Genomic DNA, 25484 nt, shown 5'->3' on the forward strand with positions numbered 1-25484 from the left:
TGTCACCATGCCCGGTGGGACAGTTTCTTTTTTTGTGTGTGTGGTGCTAGGGATTGAACCCAGGGCCTTGTGCATGCGAGGCAAGCACTCTACCAAATGAGCTATATCCCCAGCCCCTGGGACACTCTTTTAATGGCAAAATTTCAACTAACATGCTGAGAGGAATGATGGAAACACATGACCATGAATCTGGCAACTCCTGTGTAATGATCATTTCAGGCAAGGCTCACCCACTGGTGACTGCAATTACAGAAAAGGAGGAGAAGTCGGATATTCATGCACAGGCTAAGTGCCACCCACAAGATACTAATTACAAAGAGAAACTCATAGGTTTCATAGCAGGGAAACCTGTAGGCACCTCATAACTGAGAAACTGAAGTTATCCTCCCGTGACAGAGTGCCTCGCAGTTTGTGTCTTTGGCCACCACACAGAACAGGGCAGAGCACCACAACAGGTCACACCAGACAAACCCAAACCAAGAGCCAGTCTCCCAGATGCCTGCCCGGGATTCAGATGTGTCAAGCTTGTGAAGGACAAAGACGGCCTAGAAAATGCTGACTGTAGGCTAAAGTGGCCCTGTGAGCATCTGGCTGGGCTTAGGGGGCTGTGCTCCGGGACCTGGTCAGGTAACATGCAAAGGCCTGGCTACGTAGAGCAGACCATACCAGGTCAGGGATTGGTTTAGGGCCAGATGTTGGACCCTAGCTGGACAAGGAGGGACATCTTGTGGTTTCTGGAAAAGGTCTAGGCAAAACCCTTTTTGTGGCAGGTGCCAAACTGGGAAGAGGGATAGATGTCCAGGGTGGCTGGCAGGCTCTTAGCCTGCTGGAAGGAAGACAGCAGTTGAGGTAAGAGATGATAAATGACAGACCCCCCCCCCTCCCAGATAGTTGCTGGGTACCCAGATCCAACCATGCCTGAGCATCTGTGATATGTGGAAGAAACTGGGATGTGACTAAGAGAGCTCTGGGGTCCCTGGCAGGGTGCACAAGATAACAAGGGAGTAAAGAGCATTTGCTCAACAGAGCCACAGACATTCTGATCTCCAATGGCAGGCTTTTGTCTCCAGCAACCCCCATGTATACAACTGCCTGGTTGTGGGCACAAAGGAGAAGTCAAAACATTTTGCAAAAGCTGCCCCAGGGGATGGATGGACAGGGACCCTTCCTCCAGCCCCTGGAAGTCAGAGGCAGGCTGGTGAGGACTGACTTGTGGCCCTCACTTTTCATATACTGAAGTTCTAATAACTGATACCTCAAAGTATGACCATATTTGGAGACATGGTCCTTAGTGGTAATGATATTAAAATGAGGTCAAAGGACAGCCCCAATCCAATATAAACATCCTAATAAATTTCTATTGTTTAAGCTGGCCAGTCTGTAAAACTGTTAGGAGAGCCCAGCAGACTCAGGGCAGGGGGGTGGGGTGTGTATGAGGGAAGTCCAACTACAGGAATCGGGAGCAGGTGCACTTACGAGAGAGGCACTATGATGAGGAAGGGCCCATTGATGCGCTTGTGCTCCATGAGGTATGTGATGAGCGCAATAGTCTGGATGGTTTTCCCCAAACCCATCTCATCGGCCAGGATGCCATTCAGGTTGTTGTTGTACAGGGACACCAGCCACTCCAAGCCCTTGATCTGTAGGAACAGAAATGGCCATCTTACAACTGAAACCCCAGGCAGATTCCAAGGAACTGCTAGTCACAAGACCCACACAGACCACATCCCATCCATAGCCACCTGAATAAAGATTTTGCTCTGGACCAATCCAGTCCTTTTTGCTTAGTCTCGTTCTTAGCAATCTTTTTTGTGAAATCTCAGGGTAGCTATGCATTTTAGTAATGTATGTATACAAAAGTTCTACTTCGTAAGGGTAAGGTTTTTAGCTCAGTGATAAATTAGCATGTACAAGGCCCTAGTTCCATCACTAACACCCTAAAAAAAATGAAGATTCTTGTGCACATTAGAACATTTCATTTCTAACCTTTATGATATCCATCTGACCCTCCTGACACTGACCCATACAGTGCACCTGGGGAAGCCTGCCCACACAATGTGATTTTTCAAATTCCAGAAACTATTAGGGCTTCAGGGACACATGGTGATGACACTATCCCATGACCAGTGAATCCCAAAATAGCATCTTGGATGAACTATGGGCTTTCTGAAACTTGGGAGCTTTCAAAAATACAGGCATCAAAGTGAACACTGCTTTTACACTAAATACAAAATTATGAAGGAAATTTTTTAAGTTATTCCAAATGATTAGGGAAGTAAGTTCTGGCTAATTTGCAATCCTTTTGGTTACAAAGGCCTTGGCAAAATTCCAGTGGGATTTTGGAAGCTGATATGAGCATGTAAGATCTGAGAAATCCCTTATGGAAAGTTGGAGAATAGAGATTATAACCAAACAAAATCAGGGAGATGTGTTCTTTGGCTGGAGTTAGGCCAGTTACCTTCTGGGATCTTACAGATGAGGTAGGGATGTGGGGCCATGGAAAAAGGACCTGCTCCCTTGCTGCAACAAAGAAGGGGTACATCCACGGCTGCAACTTCCCAACTCTACCAACTCTCGCCCTACCCAGAGCTCTGGGTGATACAGACAAAGGAGTCGTGGTGAGTTCTACAACAGATGTGGCCATTCCTGAGCCATGTGATTTTGAGCTATTACTAAACCTCTGTGCTCTCCTCCCCATCATCACACATGTTGAGGAGAAAGTGGGGCCGACATTGCAGGACTATCAAGGGATTTAGAAACCCAGAGTGATGAAGTAGTCTAATTTTACCTATATGGATCAGGCGGCCAACAAATTATTTACTGCAGCTTCATTTCCTTCTGGTAGTTAATAGATCATGTCTGCTTTATAGAGGGGAAGAGGGGCCAGGCACAGTAGTGTACACCTGTATTCCCAGAGACTTAAGACGCTGAGGCAGGAGGATCACAAGTTCTAGTCTAGCCTCAGCAACTTTTCAAGGCCCTGTCTCAAGATAAAAAATAAAAAGGGCTAGGGATGTAGCACAGTGGTAAAGTGCCCCTGGGTTCAAATTTTAATCCCCTGTACCAAAAAACGGTGGTGGGAGTTGCCCAAAAACAAAAAGTGGAATATGAACTCAGGTCTGAGTACAACAGATACTGATAACCTCTATCAAGATAGCTATGCTGGTGGGGCCTCCCCACCTCCTTTGGCCTTACCTGGTACTGTTTGAGGACACCGTTGACCATAAGTGCTGACTGTTTATCCACTCTCTCAGTGACAGCATGGGCCACTGCATAGTACGACTGCAGGCCACGAGCCAGGGCCTGGGACACACCATACTCATCATCAACGTCTTGCTTGGCATTCCTGAGAGCAAGATGGAAATTCCGTGAGGACACACGTTCCTATTTCTGGCAATGTGCTGCTGAAGCAATCTGTGTTGAGTGGCCCTTTCTGTCCAATGACCTGTGGCCTAAACTAGAAGATATGAAGAAGTGCGACCAACAGCCTGAGGACAGGAAGGGCAGCCAACACACTCCCAGAAGGACCAGAGACTGGGTGCTGTGGGGCCCCATCCCACCTTTGCAGCCTAAGTATACTTGTCACATTAGCAACATTGCTGCTAATGAGAAACTGATCATGTAGTTCATTTATTACTCTGAAAGCTCCCAGAGCCTCCAGGGAAATAAATGCACACTGAACCATTTACAGTTTGGCAGTCTGAGGATCCAATCTGAATTCTTTCCTTTTTAAAAAGTGGCCTATATTCAACTACATTTATTTACATCAGACATGTGTGATCTATCTTCTGACATTTCACTTTATACTGGGCTTTCTGTTTTTATGTTCTTAGGAATCTTTCACAGTGAGCTGTGTTTTCTTATTTAGTGCAGGTTTTTGCCTCCAATATACTTCTGTTGACATCCATGTTTGCGGTAAAAATTCCTTATGCAAATATTCGAGACCAAAAGTATATGAGATTTTGGAATTTTTCAGATTTTGCAATATTTACATAGAGTAACTAATTGAACATCCCAAATTTGAAAATCTGAAATCCAAAATGTCCTGATACCTAAAACTTTCTGAACTTGGAGTATTTTGAATTTTCAGATTAGGGATGCTCAACCTGCAATCTTTTTTTGTTCTAGCAGTAACCTTCATAACTATCATGTACATAAGACTCTCGATGTGCTATTTCATTGTAACAATCCCCATAACCTCCTTATCACAATTAATGATAAAATTAGCACATTAATTATAACTACACTTGCAAGAGCAAAAGTTAAGAAATAATCTAAGTGCCCACCACCAGAGGAAAAATTAGAGTACAGCTATTTGTTATATTCAGCTATGGAAGACAGTGGGGACACTCCCTGTGCAAGGACACAGGACTGTATATAGAAGAGATGTCTTGATGAGAAAAATAAGGCTTGCCCCAGTATGACCTCGATTCAGGCATACAAATAAAAAAACACATTTTGCTTATTAATGGAGCAAATCTCTCTGGAAGATGATACACATAATGCTGGAAATAAGCTTCCTTCAGCAAGAAAATGGTGGGGAGGGGCTGGGAAAATGGTGAGAAGAGAGAAGCTTTCTGTTGTCCAACCTACTGTACCTCATAGCCTATGATGAACCATGAGTGTTCTTCCTACATCAAATCCTATAAAAGTAAATAAAATCTGCAGTAAAGAAAGTTGTTCTGTTTATGGTCTCTTGTGGCTGGTGATGGGGCAGTGGGAATCCCATCTAAGAAGAGTTGGGGCTCCAACTGCTTCTGCCAGTATCATCTTACAGAAAGCTAGTGAGAGAGGTTGTGACAGGATCCCTTACTCAATGATGTGCCGAGCATCCACCTCAGAGACATCATCACTATCTGGGTCTGGAATCTTCTTCTTCTCCTCCACAGGCAGGGTGGGAGGTTGTGCTGGCTGCGGCTGCTCTTCCTCCTCCTCCTACCAAGAGACAAGCTTGTTGTTATCCCAGTTTATCCCATGAGTGGGGTGAAGGGCTCCCAAGATAAAGAGATTTTGGAAGCAAATGATATTTCTTACAACCATTACTCCCTCTTCCTGGCCCAGAATGACATGCCTCTTAATTAATCCGTAAATTATTTTAGTTTTTCTAACTGATTCCACACAGTTCTTTAAAAGGTACCTCGGTATTCTATAGTTCTGTTGCTATTAAAAGTAGACACCAGGGGCTGAGTCTATAGCTCAGTGGCAGAGCACTTGCCTAGCATGTGTGAGGCACTGGGTTCAATCCTTTGCTCCACATAAAAATAAACAAAAGTTTATTTAGTTGATAATATTCAACTACAAAAAAATTTGGGGGGAAGAGTAGACACCATATCCCTCCCACCCCCATTAGGTAATCAATATTAAACTTTATTTGTTGCCTGACCTACTCAAGCAGTTTTTCAGTTGATTCCCATGGATTCCCTAAATTTTAAGTACTTCATAGCCAACTTTCAATTTGTACTGCTCATAATTTATTTCCAGCTTCACTGACATGGTTCAAATATCTACAATATGACACAATTCTAATGATAACAGACAGCTTACTAAGGAGTTTTCTATGAACTTGTACAGTAAGTGGGAGTACTGGGTTTCCTTAAAGGGCTTTTCTACATTTACTGAACAAGTGATACTGGGACTTCACGTGACAGATTAATAAAAGACAAAAACACATTTCTTAGCGTTGAACCATTCTCATACTCCTGTATAAATCATTTAATACCACAGTGGATTATTTTCCTTATCTGTAATGGAACTCTGTTTACAGAGTTTTTAAAAAAACATCTGTAGTTAATCAGTTAAATAATTCCAACCAAAGAACAGCAAGATATCCTGTGGAACATGCAAAATGGTTTTCCAAATTATTTAAAATAAATGGTGAACAATGCAAAGACCTGCACCTGGCACCAACTTATCCAAACTAATAACATGATGTCTGGAATTAAAACAAGGAAGGGAATTCTGGTTAAATCCAAGAGGGGTGAGCAAATTTTTTCCCCAAAAGGCAACAGTAAAGTTGGACTAAATTGGCAAAAGTGACTATTTTAGAGGTCTGAGAGTCAACCAAAAATATGATAGTCAAGGGCTGGGGATGTGGCTCAAGCGGTAGCATGCTCGCCTGGCATGCGTGCGGCCCGGGTTCGATCCTCAGCACCACATACAAACAAAGATGTTGTGTCCACCGAAAACTAAAAAATAAATATTAAAATTCTCTCTCTCTCTCTCCCCCTCTCTCACTCTCTCTAAAAAAAAAAAAAAGAAAGAAAGAAAGAAAAAAAAATATGATAGTCAAAAAAGTGCTAATCTCTGAAAAACTGCTGAGTTGGGAAAAGGAGAGAGGGAGCTTATAGTACTGCTACTTGGAACCACTTCTATTTCTTCCGCTGCCTTCAACATGAAGATTTTGCTGGCCAGGGCAGGACATGAGGTCTGGCAGCTATGGCTCAGAAGGTTGGTTCAATCATACAGTAGCAGTAATGGCACTGCCCACATGGAGTGGCACTATTGGAGAAGGTGGGGGGTCTCAGCATGGCAAAAGAGAGCACATTACTGGCAACACTGTACACATTTGCAGAAGAGACAAGAAAGGTCCCTATCACAAGTACTAGCCAATACGGATATGAAAATGGCCCCATTTTGGAATGTGTTCTGCTACCTGCAGATACTTTTGAAGGACACAGGCTTCTGACTCAAAGCATTTGAACACAATTTCTACCCACTTCATGACCACCAAGTCACCAAGAAACACAATCTGTTCCTAGAGAGCCAGGACTTTCAAAGAGGAGAAAACAAAAAATAAACTAAGCATACATCGAATGCAGCACACATCATGAGGAAAACATTTCACAGAATTGGTTCAAACAGTAATTAAAAGACAAAAAATACCACCACACCCCTGCCAAGGGTTGGAAGTCAGAATCCACTGGGGCTAAAATGAACTTCAAAAGATAGAGGGAGGGGCTGGGGTTGTGGCTCAGTGGTAGAGTGCTCGCCTAGTTTGCATGAGGCACTGGGTTCAATCCTCAGCACCACATAAATGTAAAATATTTTACATTTACACCTAAAACTTAAGAATAAATATTTTTTTAAAAAAAAAAGGACAGGGGGAAAATAGTAGTCAACTGAACCTCTGTTCACAGATGTTGGAATTAGCATACAAAGTCTTCAAAGCAGCTATTATTATAAATGTCTAAAGCTATTGTACATATATTCAAGGAACTAAAGGAAATGATATGAACTAAAGACAACAAATATAGAAAGCCAATAGAAAGCAAATTATAAACTTCCCAAATTTGATGAAAAAACAAAACTACCCATAAAATAAGTTAACCAAACACCAAAAAGAATAAACAGAGTTCTACAGTCTACTGTTAAGAGTTAAAGACAAAGACTAAGTCTAGAAAGGAGAACAAAGAAAAACAAAGTATCCTACAATAAAGAAGAGCAGCAATACAATTATTTGGTGGCAAAATTTTTATATGAAACAAATGGGTAGCAAGTACTGGAATAATATATTCTAAGTGCTGAAAGAAAAAAAGCTGACACCAAGAATTCTATGTCCAGCTAAACTATGCTTCCAGAATGCAGACAACAGAAATACATCCCAGATTAACAGAATGAGATATCACGTTGCTATCAAATAGCCTTACGGGGAAAAACAAAAACTGAACAACTAGAATTAGTCTTTCAATCATACAGGACATGACAGTATATGTGGTTGAAATGCACTGGAAGAAATAGCACCAGAAGTGGTAATAATGTTTTCCGTTATTTCTTCTCAACTAACACCTTTAAAATTCACAAGACTATAGCCAGGCATGGTGGCGCATGCCTGTAATACAGCTCCTTGGGAGGCTGAGACAGGAGGATCATGAGTTCAAAGCCAGCCTCAGCAAAAGCGAGGCACTAAGCAACTTAGTGAGACCCTGTCTTTAAATAAAATACAAAACAGGGCGAGGATTGTGGCTCAATGGTCAATTGGCCCTGAGTTCAATCTCTGGTACCAAAAAGAAAAACTCACAAGGGCTGGGGATGTGGCTCAAGCGGTAGCGCGCTCGCCTGGCATGCGCGCGGCCCGGGTTCGATCCTCAGCACCACATACAAAGAAAGATGTTGTGTCTGCCGAAAACTAAAAAATAAATATTAAAATTCTCTCTCTCAAAAACAAAAAACAACAGCATGACCTTTAAAGGTGTTTGCTGAAAAAAAAAAAAAGAAAACAAAAACTCACAAGACTACATCACGATTAACTATAAGACTGTACAATATAGATATAATCTACATGACCAAAACAGCAAAGGAAAGGGAGGAAATTGAGCTACATTAGAGCAAAATTCCTATATTTTATCAGAACTGAGTATTAATTTCAAGAAAAATGTGATAAATTAAGGTGCATATTATAATTGCAGAGTGACTACCAAGTAATTTTTAAAACACTATAAAAATTAAAATTTACAGAATAAGTCCTTACACTAAAAATCATTTAACCCACATAATAAAAGACAGTAAAATGAAATGGAAGAACAAAAACAGGACACAGAAATGACAAATGTTAACCTCATCATATGTTGTATCACATGTTAATGGTGTAAAATTAACTCAACCAAAAGGCAATTTATTGGAGCTGGGCACGGTGGCACATGCCTATAATCCCAGCAGCTCAGGAGGCTGAGGCAGGAGGATCCTGAGTTCAAAATCAGCCTCAAAACTGAGCAAGACCCTGTCTCAAAATAAAAATTAAAAGGGCTGGGGATGTGGCTCAGTGGTTAAGCACCCCTGGGTTCAATCCCCTGTAGGGGGGACAGGCCAATTACTGCCACATGACACTATAAATGCAACAACCAGCTGTATGTTCTTTTAAATTCAAATAAACAAATAAATTTAAAAATGGAAAAAACATGCCATACAAACAAAAATCATAAAAAACCGGAGTGACTACACAAATATAAGACAGAATAAACACACACCTATCAACACAGCATCAAAATACATGAAACAAAAGCTGGGCATGGTGGCACACATCTATATTCCAGCTACTCTGGAGGCTAAGGCATGAGGATTCCAAGTTTAAGGCCAATGTGGGCAACTTAAGTGAGATCGTCCACAAAAATGGCTGTGGTGTATAGCTTAGTGATAGCATGCACGAGACCCTGGGTTCAATCCCCAGTCAAAAAGAAAAAAAAAAAAGTGACATAATTAAATAAATAGATTTTTTTCAACAAAAATTCTTGGTGCCAGGCACTGTGGCACATGCCCATAATCTCAGCAACTGAGGAGGCTGAGGCAGAAGGATCACAAGTTCATGGTCAGCCTTAGCAACTAAGCAAGAACCTGTTTCAAATTAGAAAAATCTTTAAAGAGCTGGGGATGTGCACCAGTGGTAGAGTGCTTGAATGAGGCTCTGGGCCCAATGCCCAAACCCCCCCACCCCCCCCCAAAAAATCAAATTAGGTAACTAAAAATGGACAATTCCTAGGAAGTCAAAATTTACAATGGTTTACAATGAACTCAAGAAACAGAAAATCTGAAAAGAATCCATAACAAATAATTGAAAAAATGATTAAAAAATCTTAACAACTGCCAGGCACATATCTAAAATCCTAACAACCCAGGAGACTGAGGAAAGATGATCTCAAGTTTGAGGCCAGCCTCGGCAACTTATCAAGGCCCTAAGCAACTTAGCAAAACCCTATCTCAAGATAAAAAAATCAAAAGGGCTGGGATGTGGCTCATTGGTTAAGCACCCTATGGGTTCAATCCCTGGTTCCAAAAAAGAAAAAACTGCAATGAAAAGATCAGGCCTAAAGTAATTCACTAGTAAACCTAATCAATTATAAGAACACCTGTTTTCACAAAAAATTCAGAAAACAGAGGAAGAGGGAATATTTCCCAAACCATTTTATAGAGTCTATATTAACCTAAAATCAGACAGAAACACAATGATAGAAGAAAACAACAGCAACACAGGGATGGGAGTATATATATATCACTCAGTGCTAAAACACTTGCCTCTAGCATATTTGAGGGCCTACATTCATAAGGCAAAAACAGAAACAAAAACAAAAACAAGGGCTGGGATTACAGCTTGGTGGTAGAGTGCTCGCCTCACATGTGGAAGGCACTGGATTCGATCCTCAGCACCACATGAAAATAAATTAAAGGTACTGTGTCAATCTACAACTAAAAAAATTTTAAAATACAAAAAATTTCCTAAATACACATTCAAAGACCTCAAAAAAAAAATATTGTCAACACAGCAACATATATGATTATAATATGTGTGATTACATACTACGACAAATTGGAATACAAACTGAATGCCCAGAAATTAATTAAACGAATAAAGCATTCTAACAGATGAAAGACCAAAAAAAAGAAAAAAAACATTTAATAAATATTTAGAACAAGGGAACTGGGGAAGTCTCAGTAGTAGAGTGCTTGCCTGGCATGTGTGAGGCCCTGGATTTGATCCCTAGCACATAAAAAAAAAAAAAAAAAGAGAGAGAGAGACAAAATCTGGCACCCATTCCTGGACAAAAGATTCTCAATAAACTACAAACAGAAGAGAACTTGCCTAATAAAGAACATCTATCAAAAACTTATCACTAATATCAACAGTGGCAGACTGAACATATTACCCCTAAAATGGAAAAGGCAGAAAATATTTGTGCTCTCCTAGTTTTTATTCTACTGGAGGACTTACCAAGAGCAATAAGACAAAAGAAAGAAAGAAAACTTTATTCAACAATAACATAGTCCTGTATGTGAAAAAAACTAAAGAATCCACACCACATCAGAAAACAGAAAAAGTTTAAAACTAATCAAAAAAATTAATAAAATAGTTCTAATCACAATAGCATCAAAAAGAATAAAATATATAAAAATACATTTTTGAAAAGTAGCAAAGTTATACACTTTGCACACAGAAATTAAAAGATAATCTAAACATCCAGGTATGGTGATGCACACCTATAATCCTAGTGGCTCAGGAGGCTGAGGTAGGAAGATGGGGAGTTCACAGCCAACCTCAGCAACTTAGAAAGGCCCTGTTTCTAAGTAAAATACAGAAAATATAGCTAGGGACGTGGCTCAGCGGTTAAGTGCTCCTGGGTTCAGTCCCTGGTACCAAAAAAAAAAAAAAAGAAAAGAAAGCCATTCAACATTTACATACTGGAAGACTCAACACCATTAAGAAAACTGTTAAGTAGGGCTGGGAGTGCAGGTCAGTGGTACAGCACTTGCCCAGCATGCATGAGGCCCTGGGTTCCATCCCTCACACCAGGGGGTGGCATTAGGGTGGTGATAATAATTTGTTAAAACCAAGACACACTGGCACAAGTCTGTAACCCCTGTGAATAGGGAAGCTGAGGCAGGAGGACTGCATGTTTGGGGCGAGCCTGGGCAACTTATTGAGACCCTGTATCAAAATATTAGGGTTGGGGATGTAGCTCAGTGGTACAATGGCCTTGAGTTCAATCCTGTTTATCATGAAAAAATAAAAATTTTAAAAATATTAGAAACCAGCTGAGTGCGGTGGCGCACGCTTGTAATCCCAGCACTCTGGAAGCCGAGGCAGAAGGATTGTGAGCTCAAAGCCAGCCTCAGCAAAAGTGAGGTGCTAAGCAACTCAGTGAGACCCTGTCTCTAAATAGAATACAAAATAGGACTGGGGATGTGGCTCAGTGGTCAAGTGCCTCTGGGTTCAATCCCAGTACTAAAAAAAAATTAGAAACCAAGCACACTGGAAGAAAAATTTGCAAGTTATATATGAGATCAAAGATGAAGATCTACACTATGTAAAGGATTTACAACTCAGTAAGATAACAACCCAATTAAAAATGGGCAAATGATCTGAACAGACTTCTATCAAAGGAGTTATATGAATGGTACATGTGGGCATATGAAAAAATACTGAACACCATTAGTTACTAAGAAAATGCAAATTAAAATCACAATGAAAAACCACCACAAACTCACTAAAATGACTATAACCAAAAGGACACACAATACCAAGTGTTGGTGAGGACATGGAAGAACAGGAACCTGTGAAATGGTATAGCCACTTTGGAAAACAGTTTGGCAGTTTCTTAAAAAGGTAAACATAAACTTACCATATGACCCAGCAATTCCACTCCCAGGTATCTACCCAAGAGAAATGAAAACATATGTCCACACAGAGACATGTTTGCAAATGTTCACAGCAACATTATTCATAATAGCAAAAAGAATGGAAACACAACTGCCCATCAATGGGTGTGTGGATAAACAAATTGCGATATCCACTTGATGGAACATATGACTCACAATATAAAGGAAAATAAGTTCTTGACACTCACAATGACAAGGATAAATCTCAAATTATGCTACGTAAAAAAATGTCCAGAGCTAGGGTGGTGGCTTAGCTGTAGAGCACTTGCCTAGCATGTACCAGGTGCTGGGTTTGATCCTAAGCATCAAATAAAAATAAAGGTCCACAACTAAAAAATATATTTTAAAAATAAAGATTATTTATAGGAAATGTCTATAAAAGACAAATCAACAGAGACAGAAAGCAGATCAGTGGAGTCCTGAGGCTGGAGGAGAGAACAGGAGCTAATTGCCAAAAGGCTAGTTTTTGGCAGGTGATGGCAATGCATTAACACTGATGTGTGGTGATGATTGCACAACTGTAAATGTATGAAGAAACATTTCTAATGGGTACATTTTGTAGTATGTAAGTCATAGTTAAAAATTCATAACAAAATGTTATTGACCCGAGACTTATTAGAATATATATATTTTTTAAAAACCTGAACATGACAGGCGACTCTCAGAAGATTGCAGTGGATATAAAAACAGAATATATCCATTTTTAAGTAGCATAAGGCAATGGGGAAGGGATATAATAAATGGCACACTAACTGACTTAATACTCAGAGTGGGGGAAGAAATCAGAGTTCCACTGCGTACCCTATAGCTGGTAAATTCCAGATAACCTGAGGAGGAAAACAAAAACTCAACAAGGAAGGGTGACAGCAGGACGAGCCAAAAGAAACATATGATGAACATGGAGCTGGTGTCAGGCGGAGACTAAATATATATAAGGAGTGCATAAAATTCATAGTTAAAACACACTCACAACTGATTAGAAATGAGCAAGCAAAGAAGACCATTCAGGGATGTTGACTGAGCACTTGAACTGTGGCTAGTGCAATAAAGTGGATTTAAATTTTATATAATGATTAATTTAACTTCAAGTGGAAATAGTCAATGTGGTATGAAGGTACCACATGGGTCCAGCGCAGATCTAGAGCATCAAGTTTCAGCTCAGCTGGGGCCTCAGCTGCCCCCTGCCCCATAAGGTTTCCCACCAGTGAAGGTCACGGCGCACAGGGTGACATACACACACACAAGGTAGAAGGACCCACTACTGAGAACTGAGGGTCTTGAAAGCCAGGAAGTGGACTCTTACCTCCTCCTCTTCTTCCGAGCCACTTTCCTCACTATCGGATCTTGGAGCTACCTCATACCTAGAAAAAACAGTATTTTAACATAAAACCTCCTCAGAACTTGCAGAATTTACATTCCCCGACAATGATATCCAAATGCAAGCAAAATAACCCTAGCTATCAACATCTAAAGGGAGCTCTCTGTTGCCTTAGTAACCTGGCTGCATCAGGAATGCGAAGTCCAACTTACCCTGGGTTCATCTCAAGCCAGGCCTCCAACTGCCCAGCTTTTGGGGCATCTGTGCCTGTGAGGATCTTCCCACTCTCCACGTGGATGACTTTCACAGGGAGGTCACTCATCTGGCTGGTCTCATCCAGAGGCTGAAAGAGAATTTACCACATGAACTGAGGTTCCCTGGGCTCCATCCCTGAGGCACCCAGAGGGAACAGGACTAATTGTGACCAACTGAGAAAGGAATCTCTCAACCTCACACCCAGAAAAGGTTGGAGAAACATGGCTGTTGATAGAAAAAAAATGGGCGAATTATACAATCAGCCCTCTGTGTCCACAGGTTCTGCATTCAACCAACCCATATTTGGATGGGAAATATTTTAAATATTATTTAAAATTTTTGTTTCTAGCCAGGCGTGGTGGCACACACCTTTAATCCCAGTGACTCAGGAGGTCAAAGTAGGAGGATCCCAAGATTGAGACCAGCCTTAGCAACTCAGTGAGTCTCTAAGCAACTGAATAAGACTGTCTCAGAACAAAAAGATCAAAAGGGCTGGAGATGTGATTTAGGGGTTAAGTACCCCTGAATTCAATTCCCACTACCAAAAAAATAAAAATAAATAAATAAATTTAGAAAATTTTTGTTTCTAGACCAGTGTAGTGATACATGATTACAATCCCAAGAACCTGGGAGACCGAGGCAAGAGGATCAAGTTTTGAGGCCAGCCTCAGCAACTTGAGAGACTCTAAGCAACTTAATGAGACCCTGTCTCAAAATAAAAAGGGCTGGAGATGTAGAGATGTAGCTCAGTAGTAGAGTGCCCTTGGGTTCAATCCCCAATACCAATAAATAAACAAACAAACAAATTTTCCCATAGCAACAAAGACAGAATTCCTCATTTGAAGCTATTAACTTTAGATGAATGCTTTCTTCCTTTTCAGTTCCTCATTATTTCCCAAAGAAAACCTCCAGGATAAGAATGAAGCTCTTGGTATACCTATTTTTCAAAATGGTGCACTCATGGAGTTGGGGCTGTGGCTCAGTGGTAACACACTTGCCTGGCATGTGTGAGGCACTGGGTTCAATTCTCAGCACCACTATAAATAAATAAAATAAATAAAGGTCTCTCAACAACTACAAAAATATTTTTAAAAAATAAAAATAAAATGGTACGGACTGGGGATGTGGCTCAAGCAGTAACGCGCTCGCCTGGCATGCGCGGGGCACTGGGTTCGATCCTCAACACCACATAAAAATAAAATAAAGATGTTGTGTCTACTGAAAACTGAAAAATAAATATTAAAAAAAAAAGTTCTCTTTCTTTAAAAAAAATAAATTAATTAAAATAAAATGGTGCACTCACTGTCAACACCATCTGTATTCCGAGGAATATCATCTCCATGCACATGAAAAACTCACCCAGAGCAGCCCACCTCTGCCTAAGCAATGGGCTCTACAGATTAACTCAACCAGGAACTCTGAATACTGAATATGTCAAAATTCTGACTGATGTGCCCTGGGGAGAGGCTTGGCCATGTCAATTTTTTAAAGCTACCTAGATGACGGAAAGCACAGCCAAGGCTGAGAACAAAGAAAATCCCCACACAGCATCCTGTGACAGACATGAACAGGGGAGTGCCACAGCAACAACTCAATAGAACTCTTTCAGGTGAAATCGTTTCAGAGAATTCTGTCTTTGGTAACTCGCAACAGTCATTCACTTCTGGGAGACTGGTCTGTAGAAAAAACATGCATCTGCTGAAGACTCAATTTTGTCTCTCCAAAATCTCTACACTGAAGCCCTAACACCTAAGACAACAGTGCTGGGAGACAGAGCCCATTGGCCATAATCAAATCAGATGAAATCATGAATGCAGCCCACTCATGATGGGATTAGTGCTCTCATATGTGACACCAAGAGGTAGGGGCTGTAACTCCGTGGTAGACACATGTTAGCACACATCAGGCTCTGGGAGTCACTCCCAACACCTGGAAAGAAAAAAAAAAATGAGAAGGTACAACTGTGTATGGTGTCCAGTTACTCTGGGAGGCTGAGGCAGGGGATCATTTAAGCCCACAAGTTCAAGACCAGCCTGGGCAACATAGAAAAACCATGCCTCAAACAAAACAAACAAAAATACACAAGAGATTTCTTCTACTCTCCCCATCCACACCACAATCCCCAATGTGAGAATAGCAATGGCCACCCATTACCCAGGAAAGGAGCCCTCACCAACAATTAACAATGTGAACACTTTGATCTTTACTCCTAGCCTCTAGAATTGTGAGAAAATAAATGCCTGTTGTGTAATTCCCCAGTCTATCCTACTTTACTATGGCAACACAAGTTAACCATGACAGCATGAAAATACAATGGACAAGCCAGGTGTAGTGGAAGACACCTGAAGTCCCAGCTACTCAGGAGGCTGAGGCAGGAGAATTATAAATTCAAGGCCAGCCTACACAGCACAAAATATAAAAAGACAAAAAACATAATGGACAATGATGCCAACAGATTAATGTGCAACAGGATGGAAGAAGACAACTGAAAGTCCCTAGGGGAGAAGAGTTAAGCACGTGTGATACAGAACAGTTCAGAGCAGCACCTTTGCATCAGCTATGAACTGAAAGCAACCTTCTAAAAAGTTATTAATCTTGAGCTGGGGCTATAGCTCAGTTGGTAGAGTGCTTGCCTAGTGTGCACAAGGCCCTGGGTTCAATCCCCAGCACCACACACAAAAAAAGTTATTAATCTTAAAGACCAAAAAAACACACACATTAAAACAAAAACAGAGAGCCAGGTGTGTTGCTACTCAGGAGAATGGGACAGGAGGATCAAGAGTTCCAGGCCAATCTGGTCAATATGGCAAGACCCTGTCTCAAAATTTGAAAGACATGAAAAATAGAAGTACATGCCTCAATATGGAAAGTTGCCCAAAACACCTCCTAAATGAAAAAAGGTCTATGACTCACCAGCCTATGAGAGAGCTTGTTTCATGTGATCATTTTTTTCCTACAGGGAGTATGATTTTCAATTAAGCAGGTGGCAGCCATCTCTATCAGGGAACTTTAGAAAGGACAAGGTAAGCTAGGCACAGTGGTACACAGCTGTAATCCCAGAGCCTTGGGAGGCTGAAGCTGGAGGATTGGAAGTTCGATGTCAGCCACAGCAACTTAGTGAAACCCTGTATCAAACAAATTTTTAAAGAGACTGGGGATGTGGTTCAGTAGTAAAGCATCCCTTGGTTCAAACCCCGGACAAAGGGGGAAAAAAGTACATGAAGTCATCTGGAAAGACTTCTCAGATACAATTCTAGACAAGAATCAGAAACACTCAGGGGCCATACAAAGGAAGGGTACGAGGTAGCTATGGTGTAGTTCAGTGGAAGAGCATATTCTCTGTGCGCAGGACATCCTGGGTACAATCCCCAGCACAAGAAAAAGAAAAAAAGGCATGGAGAGGAAAAGTACAGCACAGCAAGCAAACACCCCAACAATGCACCATGGTTTCCCTCCCAGAAGGACTGAGAGGGATGGGAAATGCTCCCTTTGTTCATACCTTTTTTTTTTTTTTTAAGTTGTCAATTGACATATTTATTTCTTTATATGTGGTGCTGAGAACTGAACCCAGTGCCACATGCCAGGCAAGTGCTTTACCATTGGGCTACAATTCCAACACATTGTTCATCTTTTTATACATATTTTTTTCCCCAAATGAGCACATGGAATGAGAACGGTGGTAGGTAATTATCACGTGGGAAAGACAGGCAAGCAGGGATAGTGACCCCTCTTCAAGTGAGCCACTTCATACTGTTCTGACTTCTACAACCATATTCTAAATAAATAAATAAATCATGTGTGTAAAAAAATGAAACCAGTAAGAATGGAAGAAAGGGCTGGGGTTGTGGCTCAGTGGTAGAGCACTCACCTAGCATGTATGAGGCACTGGGTTCGATCCTCAGCACCACATAAAAATAAAATAAAGATATTTATATTATAACTTATAACTAAAAAATAAATATTAATAAAGAAAAAAAAAATAAAGAATGGAGGAAACTACCACTAATGGGGTCATGAGGGAAGAATTCCTCCCAAGTAACTTCTCAACAAAGCATCTAGAACATATCCTCTCAGGCTGAAGGATAATAAGCAAACACTAATGCTAGCTGGGAGACTTCTTCATAGACTACAGGTTAGTATGCTTTATGTGTATCCTAGAACTTAGTAAGTAAGGGTATCATGGCTGATGGTAGCCAGGTTACTGACTTCAGAAATAAGGAAAGGGTGAAGGAAAGAAATAACACTGAGGTAAGGGATTAGGATTGTAGGTATCAGGGTGATGGCATGTGGCAATTAAGTGCACACACATCTATTTCCTGAATCTAGCTGCTAAGAGAACCTAAGAGCCATTACAGCCACCAGCAATAAGCACACCCAAAGCAAGATTTGAATTCTATTTTTCTCTAATAAAATGAACCAGGACTCTAAGAAAAGAGACTGACTCAGGCAGGGCATGGGCAACGGAAGCAGCTTAGTTGAAGGACGCATACAAAGAATGATAGGGACATATCAAAAGAACACAGGAGCCAATATGAAGGGGATCATACTGGCCCAAATCAAATAATCAAAGTGAGTAATAGTAAAAGATTATAACCCATTAAATCAAACAAGGTATGGAGATGAGGCTCAGGTAAATAACTTGCTGAGCATATGCAAAGCCCCAGATTTGATCCCCGGTGCCCCACCAAAAAAAAATAATGATGATGATAATGATGGCGATGAAATCTAAAACATAAAATAAAAATCCATAAAATTATGTATACCAAGGGTTATCAGACTATGGCCCCTAGACCAAATGGGAGAGAAGATGCAGCTTTATTTATGGAGAAAGGCAACTAATGAATGCACAGAAATGATGGGGTAACTTTCATCGCAAAAACCAATGCAGGGCTGAGTGGTGGTTCAGTGATACAGCGCTTGTCTAGCACATGTGAGGCATTGGGTTTGATCCTCAGCACCACATAAAAATGAAATAAACATATTGTGTCCACTTACAACCAAAAAATAAATATTAAAAAAAACAAAAAAAAAACAATGCAGCATGAAAAAGTTGGAGAGCTAAAATATATTCACATAGTCTCTAGTACCACAAGGTACTTACTGACTACTGGAAAAGCAAAATAAATTTATAACAGAGGTAGACAGCAAATGATCAGGGTCAATGTCATCTGTGATATTACAAACCTATGCAACACATTTTCAACATAATGCACAGAGGAGGACAAAGGGTTACTTTTGAGGTCTTCTTGCCAAAAACACATAAGCATCTAGTAACAAGAAAACATCAAACCCAAACTGAGTACCACCAAATGAAATACCAGCCTGTGCTTTTCAGAAAATCAAGGTCATGAAGGTCATAGAAAAAGCAAAGAGAGGTTCAAGATCTAAGCAGACTAATAAGAGATCTCTAGTAAGTGCCATCGGGGGCTTTTTGTTATTGGGAAGGGTGTTGGAGGGATATGGGGGAAATCATAATGCAAAGGTGTGTATGTAAGATGAGACTATCACATCAACATTATAACTACCAGGGTGCAAGATGGAAGAGAATGACCTTGCCTTTGGGAAGTAACACCAAAATCAGGGAAGTGAAGGGCTGTCAGCATGTACCTTACTCTCAAACTGTTTAGGAAAGAAGACAGGTGAAAACAACAAAGTAAAAAATCTATATACAAATAAGGCAGGACAGGAGTTGCACAAAAACGGGGTTTGGTGGGGAGGGGAAATAGGCCTAGCTAGGCACAGTGGTGCACGCCTGTAATCCCTGCAACTCAGGAGGCTGAGGCAGGAGGATTTCAAGTTTGAGGCCAGCCTCAGCAACTTAGCAAAGCTCTAAGCAACTTAGTGATACTCTGGCTCAAAATAATAAAAAAATAAAAAGGGTTGGGGATATAGCTCAGTGGCAAAGTACCCCTAGATTCAATTCCCAGTACCAAAAAAAAGAAAAAAGGGGAAAAAAAAGGTCTGGAAACAAACACACCCAGTAAGTGGGATGAAAGTGATGTACACACTGGATTCTTATAAATGCTCATTATATATGGCTTTTGTGATTTACAAAGAAAAGATTTTGGAGACAGGATGCATTTTGGTGACAGAGCACTTGCCTAGCATAAAGCACAGGGTTCAGGAAAAATATAAATTTAGAAAATCAATAATACTTTTAAAAATAAACAAAGACTTCTGGGCTAGGGATAGAGCTCAGTAATATAGCATTTGGAGGCTAACACACACGAACCCTGAATTCCATAACCAGAATTTCTAGAAAATTATACAGACCCACACTGCAGGGCTGTTGGCATTTCCATAAGAAATCCCTGCTTCCTCACCTCGCCATCCGGTCCAATTGCAGGTGTCTGCCCTTCAGCATTTTCTGCCTTCTGGAAGTAAAGAGAGACATAGGTGACCCCACAGGCTAAGGCCACCCATATAGACACTCTTCCAGACAGGGCCCAGCGCACCTTCTTTTTCTTTTTCTTCTTTTTCTCCTTGGCAACCTGGGCAGCCTTATGCTGCCGTACCAGCTCTGTGAGGTTGGCCACATACTCGTCTGTCTGCTGCAAAAGGTAGGCCAAGCGCTTGTCCTTCTTCTGGTCGATGAGTTTGCGGTAGCCCTCCTCATCTTCAGCCTAAGAAGTGTGGGATTGTGACACTGGTTTGTAGGACCTGCACATCTGCTTGGCCTCCAGCAAACCCAGGGGCAAGAGCCCCACTGGGGGTTTCATTAACCAGCAACCCGCAGAACATTTCAGAGCAGTTGGCTCTGATCCCACCCTGCTTCAAAGGCATCAGCTCCCCCTTCAGTATCTCCTCAACACATACCTAGTGCTAGACCCCAAAGCAGACATGGACCTGCCACAAGCCACTCAGAGAGACCACAACCAAGTCCTGTCCTCTCAGTCTAGAAAACACATCCCAAATCTAAACCCTCTCTAAGCTACATCATTGCCACAAAACCCCACAGCAATCCCCTCTCCTTTCTGAGACCACTTCAACCTGGAGCTGAAGCGCTCCTGGAGCATTCCCTTATGTTCAGAATTAATTTCCAGTCCTAGCAATGGCCTGCAGGTCCCATGGGCCCACATGGCTCGCCCTTGCAAGCTCTTGACCTCACTTCCTGCCCCAATACAGCAACATTTCACAGACACAGGGCCACTTCTTCTATCTTGTACTTGGCTGTCTGCCACTTCTGCCCTCTCTTTCTGGGGGTCCTTCCTGCACATCTCTGCAGGGTCATGCTCACCCTTTGAGCCTCTGTTCTAAGGCCTTCTCATTCCCCTTCTCTGTTCTCTGCACTGTCTTTTCATCATTCCAAACTAGCATATTCATTTCATTCAAAAAACTAACTCTCTCAAGTGCCCATACCACCCAAGAGGGCAGGGACTATGTCCTGTTCCCCCGTGTATCCTCTGTACTCTCAGCAGTGCCTGGAAGAGTGGGCCAGCAATGTCTGCCCAACTAGTGACTCATTCATAAACAGTCAGACACGTTTATTCTGAAGGTAAAGAGTGTGGACTGCATCTTCTGCGGCTCTCACTCAACCTAAGGCAGAGAGCACCAGCTCCTTCTCTCCGGAGACATAGGACAGTCAGTGAACAAGCCCTAAGACCATGTTAGCCACTCTGATGGCCAGAGGGACCAGAAGATCTGAGCCCAGGACTCGCTCCCTCCCAAACCCAAGCCCCAACTCTAATCCAAGCAGCAGAATGCCTAGCATGATCCTGGGTTAACAGGCTGCTGGTACCCGAAACACTCAAAGCACACAAGGGACCAAAAGCAAGAAAACAGAACTCTTACCATGAGCCTCCGCATTCTTTCCTTCTCAATTCGTTCGTTTTCTTTCTTCTGCTCTCGCTCTGTGTTGGCATGGTATGTGGCTACTGCCTTAGTGAGTTTCTGGATTTTGCCTGTGACTGATCTGTGATATTCTTTAAAATCCTTGGCATGCTGAAGAATGCTATTGAGGTATTCCTGAAGAGACATGTGCAAAAGAAGACTGAACACTCAACGGAAGTCATCACAATGTCACCCAGAGTCAGACAGGACTCTGTAGGCAGTTCGTTTACAAAAGCTGGGCATGGCCAGGCGCAGTGGAGCACGCCTGTGATCCCAGCATTTCGGGAGGCTGAGATAAGAGGATTGCGAGTTCAAAGCCAACCTCAGCAACAGCAAGGCACTGAGCAACTCAATAAGACCCTGTCTCTAAATAAAATACAAAAAAAGGCTGGGAATATGGCTCAGTGTCTGAGCACCCCTGAGTTCAATCCCTGGTACCAAAAAAAAAACCCTCCTCAAAATAAAAAAAATAGAAAGGCCTGGGAATGTAGCTCAGTGATGAACTGCTATTTTATCTTGAAAAAGATAATAAAAATTTCCCCAGCATTGCAAAATAAACAAGAAAAACAGATTATGTGTAAATTTCATACAAAAGTTTTTAGCTTTTAACTAGCTTTTAATTCATGAATACACAAAAAAGGGAATTGTGTATTCAAATTGCAAATAATAAAAAGTTGGGCTGGGGATGTGGCTCAAGCGGTAGCGCGCTTGCCTGGCATGTGTGCGGCCCGGGTTCGATCCTCAGCACCACATACAAACAAAGATGTTGTATCCGCCGAAAACTAAAAAAAATAAACATTAAAATTCTCTCTCTCTCTGTCTCTCTCTAAAAAAAAAAAAGTTAACAGTAGGGCTGGGGTTGTGGCTCAGTGGTTGTTTGAGCGCTTGCCCTTGCACACATGAGGCACTGGGTTCGACCCTCAGGATGCATAAATAAATAAATAAATAGATAGATAGATAGATAGATAGATGATATTGTGTTCATCTATAACTAAAAAAATTTTTTTAAAGAAGTTAAGAGTAGTTAACACTGAATATTAAAAGATATCAGAAATACATGTTCGTTATTTAAAAACTTCAGGAAATATCAATGAGCAACAAAATGCACAGAATTAGCTCCAAATCCTCTCCGATGAGGACTTTAGACTGCTTAGCGGACCTCGTAAAGTCATGTCAGGCTCTCATTTGCTCAGCACGCTCTGTGGCTCTCACCCCACGCCAAGCAAAAGTCAAAGTCTTCTCCATGGTCACAGACCCTATACCGTCTGCCTTGTCACCTCCTTGCCTTCACCTCTTCAGCTCTCCCTGTCATTCACTCCACTCCAGCTAAACTGGGATCCTGGCTTCTCAAAGAAAACAGAGGCACATTCTAGCCCCAGGGCGTTTTCATCTGCCCCTGTATCTGGACTGCTCTCTGCCCATATGTCCCTGTGACTCCCTCCTTTGGGTCTCTCTGTTCAGATCTCACTTTCCCAGAGAAACTTCCCTGATCATGTCTTCCTCACTCTTTCCTTGCTGTAATTTCCTCAGATCCTACACCTTCACAATGGGATACAGGGATTTCATTATTGCCCATCCCCTCCCTGTGGCTCGGTTTTGTCCACCAGTGTATTCTCAGTGCCTAGGAGACTGGTAAAATGAACAGAAAAGACTAGTTAGTGTCTAGAAACAAAACATATAAGGTCCCATCCTGGTGCAAGCTGTAATGAGCAGGCACCCAGGCAGCCCAGGAACTGCCTGGAACTAACCTGGTGCTTCTGGCGGCGTTTGCGCTCCTGCTCAATCTTCTGCTGTTTCTCTAGCTTCTCAGTGATGCGGGCCTCTCGCAGGGACTGACGCTTGCTGCGCTTGTAGGCCTTGGCATTAAGGGCCGTCTCCAAGGCTGTGTCCCTCCGCATGCACACCACAACCTCCTGGCGTAGCTTCAGGGAGGAAGAAGAAACACTGACACTGAGGAAGATACCTCTACTGTGCCCACAGTGAAATATATAATTGCCGATCATATACAAGGCAGGCGATGCTGCCTCCCAAAGGATCCTAATTAACTGCCTTATGCACCCATGGGTGGTGCAGGCAAGAGCAGAAGGTGAGCATTCTGCACACCTGGTCAGAGAATCTTCTTGTGCCTCATGTCTCCAGCTGGTCTTCCCACAACACAACACAATTCCTTATGAAACACTGGAGAGTCACTCCACTCTCCTGCTTCTGTGGGCAACTGGAGCTTAGGGAAGGCCCACACTTGCATATTATGTGAGCAGCACTGCCCTACCATGGAACAAGACACAAGGAGAGGGTAAGACAGTGGGTAAATATATGCAGGTTGGCATGGCTGCCTAAACTATACAGGTACTCTGGATGATAGTCCCGCAAGAAGTTTTTGGGGTCTCAGCATGACAGGTGGTGGGAAAGGCCTATTCCTTAGATCCAGGACCACACTGGAACTTACCTGTCTCTGGAAGTTAAGCAGCCTGAGGGCCTTGAGCTCAATGGTCGCTTTGGTTCTCAAATCCCCGGCCAGGGACCCGGGGAGATTTTCAAGTTCCTGAATTCGGTGTGCAATGCGAGCCTGCAGCCTAGGCACAAAGAAAGGGAAAAAAAGGATAGGTGGTAAGAGGGACTATATTTATAAGAAGCCACCTGGTGCCTGTCTTTAAAGCCAGAGCTTCTGAAGACTATCTCTCAAGACAGACAGACCTGGCTCTGAGACATGAACTCCCTCAAAAAGGATGCCAGCCAAAAGATAGAACAGAGAAGGCAGCCAGAAAGTTTCTTAGGACCAGGCCACATAAACCACAAAAATCAAGACACCTACTGGCTGGCTCATGGCATATTAGTAGTGAATTTCTGGCATCAGACTAATCAGAATCTGTCCCTACCCTGGCATGGATGAGACATGGGGCCTCAGAAATCCACTGAGCCAGAAAATGTTCAACATCACTACAATTAGAGAAATGCAAATTAAAACTATATTGAGACTTCATTTCACCCCAGTCAGAATGGCAATTATAAAAAATACAATAAATGTTGGCAAGGATGTAGGGGAAAGGTACAATCATACACTGCTGGTGGGATGGCAAATTGGTACAACCACTCTGAAAAGCAGTATGGAGATTCCTCAGAAAACTTGGAATGAAACCCCCATTTGACCCAGTTATCCTACTCCTCAGCATACACCCAAAGGACTTAAAATCAACACACAATAGTGACACAGCCACATCAATGTTTACAGCAGATCAATTCACAATAGCTAAGCTATGAAACCAACCTTAGTACCATTCAACAGATAAATGCATAAAGAAAATATGGTGCATATACATAATGTATGGCTGGAATACTACCCAGCCATAAAGAAGAACGAAACTAGGGCATTTGCTGGTAAATGGATGGAACTGGAGACTATCATGAAATAAGCCAATCCCCAAAAACCAAAAGCCAAATGTTCTGATATGCAGATGTGGACTCCAATGGCGGTGGGTAGGGGGCGGGTTAACTAGATTGGGGAGTAGGGGCAGATGGGAATGGGAAAGAGAGTAGAATTAATAGGAGATAACTTTTCTATGGTTATATATGTATGCACGAACAGGGCTAGGGTTGTAGCTCAGTGTTAGAGCACTTGCCTAGTGCATGGGAGGTACTGAATTCAATTCTCAGCACTACAAATAAATAAATAAAATAAATGTCCACTGACAACTAAAAATCATATATGTTTTAAAGAAGAGCCAGGCTCAGTGCCACATGTCTGTAATCCCAGCAACTTAGGAGGCTGAGGCAGGAGGATCGCCAATTGAAAGCCAGCCTCAGCAAAAGCGAGGTGCTAAGCAACCCAGTGAGACCCTGTCTCTAAATAAAATACAAAATAGAGCCGGGATGTGGCTCAGCGGTCAAGTGCCCCTGAGTTTAATTCCCAGTACCAAAAAATAAAATCACAACCAGTATA

General features: G+C 42.0%; 1 protein-coding gene across 5 annotated transcripts in view; it reads right to left on the reverse strand.

The window, feature by feature from the left end:
* The window catches only part of Smarca4 (SWI/SNF related BAF chromatin remodeling complex subunit ATPase 4), a 91164-nt gene that overhangs the window by 41889 nt on the left and 23791 nt on the right, over positions 1 to 25484 (reverse strand). For all 5 annotated transcript variants that reach the window (XM_071602548.1, XM_071602550.1, XM_027955362.3 and 2 more), the window contains exons 7-16: positions 23994 to 24120; positions 23296 to 23469; positions 21509 to 21682; positions 20173 to 20340; positions 20041 to 20091; positions 13675 to 13805; positions 13448 to 13505; positions 4814 to 4935; positions 3196 to 3346; positions 1477 to 1640 (exon numbers count right to left, since the gene is read on the reverse strand). In XM_071602548.1, coding sequence (XP_071458649.1) covers positions 1477 to 1640; positions 3196 to 3346; positions 4814 to 4935; positions 13448 to 13505; positions 13675 to 13805; positions 20041 to 20091; positions 20173 to 20340; positions 21509 to 21682; positions 23296 to 23469; positions 23994 to 24120 — 1320 coding nt within the window. The remainder of the gene's footprint in view (positions 1 to 1476; positions 1641 to 3195; positions 3347 to 4813; positions 4936 to 13447; positions 13506 to 13674; positions 13806 to 20040; positions 20092 to 20172; positions 20341 to 21508; positions 21683 to 23295; positions 23470 to 23993; positions 24121 to 25484) is intronic.

Source organism: Marmota flaviventris, chromosome 1 (genome assembly GCF_047511675.1).
Source record: "Marmota flaviventris isolate mMarFla1 chromosome 1, mMarFla1.hap1, whole genome shotgun sequence".
Classification (NCBI taxonomy): Eukaryota; Metazoa; Chordata; class Mammalia; order Rodentia; family Sciuridae; genus Marmota; species Marmota flaviventris.